General features: G+C 33.0%; 1 protein-coding gene across 1 annotated transcript; it reads right to left on the bottom strand.

Moving 5' to 3' along the window:
• Window positions 1-2,504: 2,504 nt before the first annotated feature.
• Window positions 2,505-8,184, bottom strand: LOC123893860 (serine carboxypeptidase II-2). The gene is made up of 9 exons (XM_045943676.1): window positions 7,627-8,184; window positions 7,345-7,440; window positions 6,700-6,792; window positions 6,533-6,618; window positions 6,140-6,394; window positions 3,785-3,918; window positions 3,373-3,468; window positions 3,118-3,223; window positions 2,505-2,986 (listed from the first exon to the last, which is right to left on the bottom strand). The coding sequence occupies exons 1-9, from the start codon at window positions 8,006-8,008 to the stop codon at window positions 2,816-2,818; spliced, it is 1,419 nt and encodes a 472-aa protein (XP_045799632.1). The 5' UTR covers window positions 8,009-8,184; the 3' UTR covers window positions 2,505-2,815.
• Between the last annotated feature and the right edge of the window lie 4,828 nt (window positions 8,185-13,012).

Raw genomic sequence — 13,012 nt, 5'->3', positions numbered from 1 at the left:
TTAAAATAAAGAAATCATAAATCTAAAATGCATAATTTATACCAAATAATTATACATAAATTCGAAATTCATAATTCATATAAATTGTTAAACTTTAAATTGGACAAAATCATATAAACTTTACATAATCATATAAACTTAAAATTGTTTGTTAAGAATTAAGAATATATTATACAATTAAGGCAAATATCAAGATATCAATGAATGCATATTAATGCATATCAATAAGGTAGACATGTAAACAATGCTGGTCAATGCATATCAGAAAAGTATATCAATTATATTAAATTGTATCAATTGTATTTAATAGGTTTTCCAATAAACTCAAATTATAGGCTAGGCATTAAATTGTATTTAATATAGGTTTTCCAATATAGGCTATGGATTAATTCCTTACTACTCCTTTGTTTCCTTCAGAAAAATATTAATTAAAGAAAACGAAAAAAAATTGAAATTTTTTTTTTTTTAAATTTTCAAAAGATTCCGAACCGGCCGGTTTTTTCAAACCGCCCCCGGTTCGAACGGTTCTGGACGGCTCGTACCGGTTTCAAGCAGTTTTTTCCGGTTCTGCAGACTACCGGTTCTCAGCACTAGCCCGGACCGCTGCTGTGTTCGGTTCCCGGTTGAACCGGTTGAACCGGCCGGTCCGGTCCGGTTCTTAAAACATTGGTTCTTATAGTGGATTGGATTGACTTATTCATGGCGGTGAGAGTTTTTGTGAGATGAATGAAAATATCCAATGGTGGGTGTGAGGTATTCATGGCGGTGAGTTCCCATAGTTGAAGATAAATGGCATAAAAAAATCCATTCGCAAAGAGGAAGATGAATATAGCTTCAGTGCGGTGTTTGTTAACAGTGTAATTTTTTAATGAGAATAAAAAAATACACGTGTAAAATTATGATTGGGAACAAGACCTAGAGTATTTTGTTTAAATAAAAGGTGAATGTATTGTTTAAAATTGACGATGTATGGTAGGCATCACAAAAAGTTCATAATTTAAATAACGTATAGCTTTACATGTCGTTGATTGAAAATTCCTATCTTCATCTCTATTATATACATTAGGAGATTCTTACGGAGCTCTTTCGTGCATTCTCAATAGAAATTGTTTAGGTGACATTCAATTAAAAAGCTGCTTACGTGACATTCAATTTATTTTTTTATAAAACAATTCAATCTTCTCTTACTCATTATAAAAAAAAAGTATTAAAAAAACTTCTCTAACCCACTTTGTTGACATTCAATCAGAGAATTTGCTTACTTGGCATTCAAGTTAATCTTTTTTAACCTATTATTAAAAAAAAATTCTAATCCACTTCGTTGAGAGCTTGCTTACATGACACCAAATCTGATCAGTTAAAATAATGCAATCCAAAGGCTATTATTTAACAACTTAAAAGGGAGCACGTGACATCTATAGCTTCTATTTTTGTTTTTTGACAAAATCTATAGCTTCATTTTATTCTCTCGTTCGCTCAATTTTGTTTTTCTTAATTTCCAACATTTTTTTGTCTTCATCTGCATGTTGATAATTAGGAATCGATGACCTAATCCTTCTTCCTCGTGTGTCCTCTCACTGTTATGGCTCTTCTCTTGCATCGAATCTTCATCAAGTGTGTGGCCCGTAATAAAAATTAAAAGGCAAAATTACACTACAGGTCCTTTATCTTATTTTTTTTGTAACACTTTGGTCCTTTATTTTTTTTGTAACACTTTGGTCCTTTATCTTTTATTTGTAACATTTTAGTCCTTTATTTTTTTTATTTGTAACACTTTAATCCCTTTTTTTGTAACAGTTTGGTCCTTTATCTTTTTTTATTTGTAACATTTTGGTCCTTTATTTTTTATAAATAAATAAGATAAAGACCAAAGTGTTACAAAAAAAAAGATAAAGGACCAAATTGTTACAAAAAAAAGATAAAGGATCAAAGTGTTACAAAAAAATAAGATAAAGGACCTGTAGTGTAATTTTGCCAAATTAAAATCATCCGGAACCCAAATCAATTAATCAATTGAGTTTTGTGCGAAATTTTAAACTTGAGGCTCAGAAGCAGATTTTGTGTAGAATTTTGATGGGAGCAAAATCCAACAAATTATAAAATTGGGGATAAAATTCCACATTTTTCAAAACAGGGGTAAAACTACATTTAAGCCTAGTTTCTTTTGTCCCTACAATTTGCACAAATCAATCTTCATAAAAAATTTATACTTATCTTGCAAGTAAAAATAAAATTTAGTTAATTTTATATTGTGATAAATAAAATTATACTGTAATAAGTTTGTGAGGATATATTTTCAATATTTTTATATTTTGTAGTTTTTTTTTTTTTTTGAGAGTTTGAGCCTATTGGTTTGAATTTTTTTATAATAATAATTGGTTTGAACTTTTGAATTATAAGCCTCCACACACTAAAATACACAAACTAGTCTATTATGTTCCTACAGTTCCATTGTGCCTGTGTAAGTAGAACTGTCAGGCTAATCAATCAAGTCGACTTCATCGTTAAATAAGCTCTCTTTAGAGTACAACTCTATGAAGAGAAAAAATCGATAAATATAGAAATGCATCGAAGAAGTCAACAAAACATTTTGATTGGCTATTTCATACTCCATGACGCCCGATTTCTGTCAGATGTAGGAGATAAGATAACCACTTCATGTTTCTTTAGAAACAAGACATATCAGCGCTCGTGCATTTCCTGTAAGAATAACTTGTGCTCCATAGCATGGACCGGAATAATATTATTGATGAATGTTTGATGGAAAACAGACACAAAACAGAAATTTAACAACCATAAACTTGAATCAATCATATCAATAGGCGGCGGTGAGTGAGAGTGGTTCAAGAGTTGGCATGGAAGTTCCTGCTAAGAAGGCTTTGAACAGTATTAGAGCAAGTTTTGGTCTATGCAGAGGAACTTCATGCCCTGCACCCCTTACGTTTACAAACGTGAGTCCGGCGTACTCTTGAGTCCATCCTCCTACCTGTTTATTTCATTTATATGTCAATGTCAATGCAATGAAGAGAATGTGAAGTGAACAATAGCTGCTAACAAAGGAGAGAATAGAAAATAAACAGAAAATATCTATTTCTCTGTCTATTATAACCGACTTACCTCTCCGTCATCATACCATGCACGCCAAGGGCTCACAGTTGGAAGCTTGAGAGCGGCTATGGTATAGCGAGTAGATGTTACCGGGAGTACAGAATCTGTATTACCACTGGAAATGACAGACGAATTGAAGAAACACAAGAAAAAGTATGCTACTTTGCCGGCAAAAATTATTAAGGAAAATGATAAGCGATTCACTGTGGATGAATGAGTAAGCACATATTTAGGCATGTGTAGATATTATAAAATGGGAGTAACCTGAACATCCATATTCGCAGGCCAGTAGGAATAAGTTCACGATATATATCGAGCACTGTTCTAGGTGAATCCTTCCAGTTTGAAAATACGTCATCACTGCAATGAATGAGAATAAGTGGATTCTGATATTGAGATTGGAGAATTTGTTAAAATCAGCGAAAGAAATATAGCGATGCACTTTATACTGTGCCTACGATCCCTGAATATACTATCAATTATCAAATGAAACAAAGTACAGCAACAAAATGTTGCGAACTTTCTTTTTTCTTTCACCAACCAAACAGACCAAAACGATAAACCTCATTTTGTTTGGTGTTTGATCTTGTCCAGCAGTGAATAAAGAACGTATTTCCAGAACCACATTCAAGAAAGCACTATATGCAAATTTGTAAAAATAACTGAAGAGCATTACTTGCAGGTCTCCCATTTAGCAGGTTTATGATCTGGATCAACATGTAGAATCTTCTGGACCTCTGGTCGATTGAAGTATATAGTGCTGTGCTTCTCTGTGCAAGGATCATACACACTTCTGAGTCTTCCAACACTCTGTTACATGACAGAGAATATTAATAAGGATTTGTACTATAAAATCATGTAATTCAGGACTCTATTAACAGTGTTGAGAATATGCATCCGTATCCGTTTTGGGAGTTAGGGACAGTAATTAGGCAATAAATACAATTGAAAGAGTTTACTATTGGATTGTTATATAATTATTCTATTTGAAAAATGTTGCTATCAATTAAGTTATGAGCTTGAGATTCCATTTAGCCCTTCAAAATTCATCCTCTACAAGACGCGCCGATGCTTTATTTTTCTTCAAAGTCATGTAAGGTTAGGAGTTCCACCAAACACTGAAACATAATGAAAATAAAATCTGATAACTCAGTCAGTCATGACTCGTAACACTACCTATTTTTGTTAGCGGGATAATTATCACCTCTAGACAAACAAAATAGACAGGCTTGTCTATATGCACGGCTCAAAAAAACTGGAGCATTAACAGACCCCTAGAGCATAATATGAAAGGCTCACAAAAACTCACATTGGCTTTTGCTTCTCAGAGTAAATATGATCACTCCTTTTTTATTCTCAAAACTTTCGCATGCTGCCTCTACATACTGATCTATATCGATGATTGTAATATAAGGCATACCACTGGTTTTGCCTCCATGGTGCAAAATGTAATTTCCAAACTCAGCGCTGTTTTTACCCTCAAACAATATACTACTTTCTAGTATAGAGGTTAAACATCTCTCTAATGTTTCTCTCATGCCGTTCCAAACTAAACATATCCAAGGTATACTAGCCAAGACTGTAATGACTGATTAACATCCAAATAATCAATGACCCATAATGGTACAGCTTCAGATTTTCAGGCAGAGGCATTGAGATGCCTGTGGCAGAATCCATTTCAGCCTTGTGAAGTAGATCCCATATATATTTAGCTTGAGATAAAAGATAGAATCAAAAGAGGTTTGTTTCCCCTCAACAACAAGTAAATACACCAATGGCTGTTTTCAACCAAATACAGAATTCAGTTTGTCGATAAAATTTTGCACAAATGTAGGGGGGAAAGTTATGATAATTATATCATCCAGATCTATTAACATATAGAGACAGCCATTGTCTTTGATTCTGTTATTTAATTGAAGTTCTATCATGGACTGAAACTATTTAAAGATGGAAATTGTTTCAGATTTATGTTTAATGAAATAAATCGATTAATAAGCTAAAGAGGTTCAGTGAAAATGGCAGTAGAAGGACAAGAATTGAGTCCGTACACAACATTCCTATATTTTCATTGGAATTGGTAACTGAAAAATTAGAGTTAGAGTACATTTTGAAGGATATGAAAGTTTGAACTGAACGGAACTATTATTATGCCACAGGAGAAACAAAGCGGAAGTGTATGAATTACAGTGCCGGGGGCATGGTGAGAAGGTACAATAAGCATCTGAAAGCAATAAAGAATTTGCAAAACAGCTAGAGGAAGAAAAGGAAACACTAGCACCTGATGGTTAACTTAAGATTTAACAACTCGATGAAAGTGGTGAAACTCAAACTAAACATCGTTATATCATTTGAAATTTGACCAACACAAACAAGGTTTTAAGTAATGAAGGCTCACATGCCGAAATGGATTCTCATGAGGTATGAATTGCTAAAGCACAAACTGCTTCTGAGGAGCATATGCGCAGTATTTGTACCTGCGGTAACAGATAGAGGCATCATTCCTTATTTGAAACTGAAATTACCATGACGTCCACGTCCTCCTGTCTTTCTAGATCATCCTTTTTGCTAATGACCTTCATATAAGGGGGAAAGCGATGGAACTGGATTTGTACATGAGGGAGAATGATGCATCGGTGTGGGAAAAGAAGAATTGTGTGCCAAAAAAGAAGAGTTATGAGGTGTGGTGGCCAAGATGCTAAAAATGGCTGGAGATGAGGCATCTGAGAGGTCGTGATGCTGAAAATGGTTTAGATATATAAGGATTGGTTGCCATGGTGATGACATTAGAAGCTCTGCACTACCATGAAGATTTCCAAGAATGCTGAGAGTTTAGAGTGAAATTGAAAATTTGTGAATGATTGGTTATTATATTCTAATTCTCTAAACTGAAAATTCAGTAGAGTAAAAGGAGTATTAACTAATCTAATTATGCTCAATATTGTGCCTAGTTGCAAACTTGCAATATTAGGATCCTTAAAGACAAGATAAAAAACAAGTAAAACAATAGTAGAAGCAAGAAAGGTAGACTCACAAGCGTTCTTTTAAGCCGCTGATTAGCACTACCATGGCAAGGAGGGGTAAAAATACTGTATGGGTCTATATTACCCAATTCATCATCAGCAATATCCAACATTTTTTGACATGATTGTGATGGGTGTTCGACTGACTGAAAATCACATAGTAGGTTCAAGAGCTTGAATGTTTGATCCGAAATCATACCAGTTGCCCACATAAACTGGAAAATCCCCAATTGATCATTGAAATCATCGGTTAGAGCATTTCCTACCTGAAGCAGAGAGATATATATTATTCCCAATGACACATGGTGGAATTTCACACCTTTGTTTTCCGCAATTTATTCAACACATTCATGCAATCTTGCATGGGATCTTTACTAGTTTTTATGCAAAATTGTATTTCATACCATGTAACCTTTCAGATTTATAGAATTTTGTTTTGTAGCTGAGTTGTGCTTGACAATAAGTTGGCTAAGTTGGGGAACAAAATGCCCTGAAACACGGAAAACCAGAATCAGAGAACTCAAACACTTGAAAATTAGTGTCCTTATCTGTTTCACCATTTTGTATTTACCTGCATAGCTTTCACCACCGATGTAAAATTCAGTTTCTTTATACTGGGGAAAACGCTCAAACCATTTCAATAGAAATATGAGATTGTCCTCAGCTGCACATAAAGAATTATTAATTTAATTTGATTCAATTAGAATGCATGAAAAACGGTTGGTGGAGCGTCATGAGCATCCAAAAGGAGTACTCATCTAAAAAGAGTAGACCGTTGGGGACAAACCCTTTCTTAGAGGTCAGCCTCTCAACAAAAGTACCAATATAGTGAGCATAAACCCATAAGGAGAACTCATCCAATAGGACTATTTCATTAAATCATGTTTGGATAAACCATTTAATTAATCGCTTATCATATAAGTTCTTATGCATAAATTATTAATATAACAAAACATAAAATCAAATCAAATTGTTTTCATATAAATAGGTTGGTTTCATAAGCTATCCTGGAGAGAATAGAACGAGCATAAGCCTAAAAGGAGAGCACATCCTATAGGGCTAGTTCATTACGCCATATTTGGATAAATAAATTTAATCAATCGCTTATACATAAATTATTAAATTGATTTCTTTTCTTATAAATAGGATGCTTTCATAAGCTATCCTGTAGAGATTATGGAAATAATCTAAAATCAACTTAAATGTGATGCCTTACCTGTCCTCTTATCACCACTGTTGAGAATGTCGGATGAATTCTTTGAATATGAAAATCCAACTCCAATAGGAGAGTCAATATAAAGAATGTTGGCAACTGCAACAAAACAAAACAAATAAAAACACAAATGAAACAATTTTACATAACAAAATTACAAAACATACATGTATTGAATGGTTAAACAAAACAGGATGGACCCACTTAATGTCAGAACTGACCCCGAATTAGATTAGTGGGTTCAGTGGGCCGGATACTGTGTGGAAAACAAAAAAAAAAACTCACCTTGATTCCAAGAATAAGGATTAAGATAAAGGGTGCCATTTGAATTAATATGAAAAGGACCAAATTCCTCAGCTTCACCATAAGCAATAGATGAACAACCAGGACCACCATTAAGCCATAGAAGCAGTGGTTTTGAAGTAGGATCTACATGATCTGCTTCAATGAACCAGTAAAACAGTGTCCTATCAGCATCCTCGTTCACTGTGATATACCCAGAATAGTGTTTAAAGTTGATGTTGAAGTTTTGACCTGGGAGTGCCTCATTAACCCTGTCTTTGTTTTGTTGAAGAAATGGGTCTGTTGCAAATGCAAAATTGATGTTGCATATGAAAAGGGTTCCCAATATTATGAACAGAATTTGAGACCACTCAGAATTGGCCATTTCAGATTGTTTGATACAGTACCACTCCCTTCTGTGGTCTTTATAAGAGTATTAATTGATCCTCCATGTGAATCACACAATAATGAATGAGCTACATATTTGATTATTTTATGCAGATTAAGAAATATATAAATAAATACATAAATTAGAGAAAAGTAGTATGTTTTTACGTAACTATCTTTGTCAAGTACTCCTTTTGGTGTATATTTTAGACTCAATATATCAATTTTCCAATTAATCTAAAAAATTATTTTTGCTTACATATGAGGTCGGAGGAAGTATAATTAGAAATATGTTTCAAAAATAAATATAATTAGAGGTAGAATTTGGAATGACCCGTGAATTTTATGGTTTCGAATTTTATATGCATAGGTAAAATTTAGGCTTAATAGATCGGCATACTAAGTAAATATATTAATAATATTTTTATGACAATTATTATTATATATTAAATTTTGTATTAAATTATAAATTTATTAACATTTTCACTAATTTAAATTTATTATTCTGGATTAATTCTTCACATATATAAATATATTATTATAAACTGTAATGGAAATTTGTTGTCATATTTTGTCCAAAAAAAAAATTATTGTCATATATAATCAAATTCTATAAAATATCGTCAAAAGAGAGTTAAATATAGATATATTACTTATTTAAATATGTTCATGTGAAATAAATTTTTAAATAGTGAAAGTTTCTATTAAGTGGTTGTCTCCGCAAGAGGGATAGGTTCAACTGAATACAGATGGATTTTGCAAGGAAAAAAATAGAGTTGGATGTGGAAAACTTATCCGTGGAAATTGTGGAGAGTGGCAGGGTGGTTTTACTAAATTTGTTGGGAGTAGTAGTGTTTGTATTGCGAAGTGATGGGGAGTTTTGGAAGGGTTGGAGTATGCGACAAGGCTTAGTTTCCGTTATGTTGAGTTACATGTTGATTCTCAAATAGTTACTAAAATGCTATTGGAGTCTAGTTCGTCGCATTTAAGGTCTTTGCATTGGGAAATTAAAATTCAACATTTCTATCGTGAAGCAAATAGATGTGTTAATATTTTACTACCAAATTTAAGTTGTGATATGGGGTTACCCTTGATTTTATGATCTGGTGTTACCCAAATCCATGTTAAACATAATAGTGGTAGTGGCCTCGGATCCTACCAAGCTTTTGTAATCTTCACAAAATATTAAGCATGTGATGAATATATATATAATTCACTACACTAGGGTGTGGTTATGGTGCATAAGCTTCTTCCATGTGCATCATGTATAAACAATGAAAAGTACTCAACGCACTCCCCATTTACTCCACGCACCCCCATATGCCACCCCATTTACTCTGTGCGCGCCCCCATTTACTCTGTGCACCCCCCATATGCTGCCATATTACTCGCGCGCCCCTATTTGCTTAGCGCACCCCCCAATTTTTTTCTTTTTCTCCCCTAAATTTCTTACGAGCCCTCCAGTTTTTTTTCCTCCCCCATATTTCTAGCGTGCCCCCCAGTTTTTTTTCCTCCTCCATATTTCTAGCGCATCCCCCAAATTTCTAACGCGCCCCCCATTTCCAATTAAATAACTTTTGTTCCTTTGAAATACATATTATTAGAATCTATTTTCAATTAATTGTGTTGGATGATTATATAGTCATATTTTAATTTAAAATTACATACTAAAATATGTATTGTAATTATGGTTTAATTTATTACAATTAACATAAATCATTAGACGAAACCATTGATTTTTTGTTTTATTACAAAATCATTGGACAACTATTTTGGTTTCACATAGAAAACTATCAAAACCATTAAACCATACTTATGGTTTCAGTAATAATCAGTATTTAAAATCATTAAATCATTTAGTGTAAAACCATTTTACAATACAAATGGTTGCAGTGTATAACTATCTGAAACCATTTAACCAGCATAATGGTTTCTAGGATTTTTAAAACCATAAAAACACAATATTGGTTTCAGTAAACACATGAAACCATTTTACAATACAAATGGTTTCACTGTTTAACACTCTGAAACCATTTAACCAGCATAATGGTTTCAAGAATAATATTGCATAAATAGTATATATATATATATATATATATATATATATATATATATATATATATATATATATATGTTTCTCTCACCTTAGTATTTATATAAAACCATTTAACAAAACCCACTTGGGGTTGGTCGAGTGGTGTTGGCTTGGGCCCTTGGAGTATGCTCCTCTCAAGGTCTCAGGTTCGATTCCCACTGGTGCCAATTTCGGTGGGCCAAGTCCATACAGAGCAAAAAAACTCTGGCTTTAAATGGGGCCCCCGCAAGTGGGCGGTGGGATTGGTCCCCTTGGATTAGTCGGTCCTAAGGCCGGATACCAAGTTTTAAAAAAAAAACCATTTAACAATACTAATGGTTTCAATGTGTAATATCTTGAAACGATTTAACATACCAAATAGGATGAGATTCCGAAAATACCAAATAGGATTAATATTAGTTTGTCTAGCTTTATCGTTCGATTATTCGAGGGATGAGCGGATGTAAACCCGTTGGTCCCCTTTTTAATCCAATTTTATTTATTAATTTTATTTGCGAAAGACAAACAACCGATAGACAAAGTGCATGACCAGCGTTCGGTCATTCGAGGGATGATCAGATGTAAACCCGTCGGTCCTCTTTTAATCCACATTTTATTTATTACAAATTATTTTTTAAGTTTTTATTATTTTATACTTTTTGGTTTAAATTAAACAAATTATATGAATAAATAAAAAAAACAAATAACATCGCAGCGGTGTAGAAAGTAATCAGGAGGGGTGCAGCTAGCAGGAGGGGCGCAGCAACAAACAAAAATCAGGGGGATGATATGGGCCGTCTGATTGATCAGACAGTCTTGATGAGATCAGGATGCTGCAGAATCTTGGCTGTCTGATGGAAATCAACGGCCTGTAACAAGAGTTCTACGGTATGCGCGCGTGCACTGGATCCGCATAAGGAAATGCCCATGCACAAGAGTCCTTTAATTTATTTTTTTTGGCTTATGCACCATGCATAAGGAAATTCCTTATGCACCATAACTTTTGTCATGGCAAGAAATCCCACAACAGTCATCAAACAAAGTATGTATCCAATATTTGATGGGTATATTATGGGTCTTACTAACGAGTGTTAGTATTTTTTAAGCGCTTTAAATAGTAAAGTTTTATAAAAAAATTATGAAAATGTGTTAAGTGAATGTAATGAAAATTAAAATATTTAACTTTTTGAGTAAATATTTTTTTTAAATGAAATGTTTAAAGAGTGTCACGAGGAGACTTGTTAGCCTTTTCCATATATGTATTTGGTGGGTAAACAAAGTACTATAATTAGATTATTAGGGTTTGGTTGAATTAGTTTATTTTTAAGTTTATGATCAAATAAATAAGATTATGTTAATTCATAAGTAGTTTTTTTTTTTTTGACCAATTAACTCATAAGTAGTTCTTACTAATGGAAATTGTATTTTTTTATAAACTATATTGATAAAAAAATTATTTTCACAAACTTATAAATAATACATAAAAAATTATTTATTTAAGTAAATTATTTTGTATAAGTTTAAAAATAAGTTAAAGATGAATTGAATCATAAATATAAAAACCATATAAAGACAACATTGGACTTTGAAAACAACAACATATAGCATCGGGAAATTGCATTAGTTGCATTCGAATTTTCAGTGCAGTCACTTGATAATCGTCCGATCTTGGATTAGGTGCATTCAAATTTTCAGTGCAGTTACTTGATAGCCGTCCAATCACGATCGGACGATTTAAATAAATACAGTAAAAATACAGTTGTTAAATCATGATCGTCGGATCTTGATCGGACGGCCATAAAGTGACCGACTGCATGACTGCACGGAATCCGGTTCCATATCATGGGTTGATGTTGCAATACTACCCCAACTTTTTGTAATTATCACTAGCACATGAATGTATATTCAAATTTCAATGATATAATTCAAATTTTCTAAAGTGATTGGAATCTAATAATATATTATGTACCGTGAAGGATCATACTGTTTTGATCCAGAGTGGCATTTCTTGTGCTATAGGTTCTGATTTAAAATTGTGGCTCCAATAACATAATTCTAATATCTTCTTTATTAAGTTGATTAACAACACCTTAATATTCTTCTTTGACATTTAAATAAACATCATCAACACAATTAACAACAATTATATTTCACACATATAATAAACAATTCATCACAATACAATTAATCATGGTTATAAACACCTAATTAAGCAGTGGCGATAGCCTCATGACATGAATGCTCAAACCTTGCGTTTTTCACTCAAATTCACCCAAAAATTCCATTTTTCATGTTATAAATCCCAAATAAGTTTATATTCAAGTGCGACAACATGTCTACACACAAAATGATGGGTTGTTTCATAGATCTACATCATAAACATCGAAAAAGTAAAGATTTATCACTTTTACTCAAAACTCACAAAAACACAATGTTCTTGAGTTCAAACATCTACAAATTTCGTTTTTACTCATTAAATTCGTTCATATATCATGCTAAGAGTATATTAAACATGTCATGAACCTTAGATTCGATTTCCATTAAGAAAAACTCGTCCAAACTAAAACGAAAATGGGGTGGAGAAAATTCGGGTAAGGAGAAATCGACATTCTCCCCTTTCTCGTATCACCCATGAATATGAATTCTACTCTCTTACTAGCTCCCCTCTTGCTCTCCATTCTCTCTACTTCTCCAAGAACAAGAAAAAGTGAGACTTTCTCTCACTACAAGGGCTAAATAGCACCCCCCTCTAGCTCACAAGGCCCAATTGACCTCAAGCCCAATTGCTTGGCCCAACTTGCGCGTTAACTAAAGTTCTCGATAAATAATTTAAAGTTACTATATCTTATTTAAAATCACGTCACCAAATAATTAAACACTTACATAGTGAATAATAAATTTGGGTCGTTACATATTTAGTCTATATTA

Source organism: Trifolium pratense, linkage group LG7 (genome assembly GCF_020283565.1).
Source record: "Trifolium pratense cultivar HEN17-A07 linkage group LG7, ARS_RC_1.1, whole genome shotgun sequence".
Lineage (NCBI taxonomy): Eukaryota > Viridiplantae > Streptophyta > Magnoliopsida > Fabales > Fabaceae > Trifolium > Trifolium pratense.
The sequence above is the reverse complement of the archived record's forward strand: the minus strand, read 5'-3'. Positions and strand labels throughout refer to the sequence as shown.

Excerpts from the sequence above, each read along its gene's own strand:
- LOC123893860 (XM_045943676.1), bottom strand. The coding sequence starts at position 8,008 with ATGGCCAATTCTGAGTGGTCTCAAATTCTGTTCATAATATTGGGAACC. Across the intron at positions 6,793-7,344 it reads CAGTGGTGATAAGAGGACAG|CTGAGGACAATCTCATATTT; the intron begins GTAAGGCATCAC and ends CTTTATGTGCAG. Across the intron at positions 3,469-3,784 it reads GCTAAATGGGAGACCTGCAA|TGATGACGTATTTTCAAACT; the intron begins GTAATGCTCTTC and ends CATTCATTGCAG.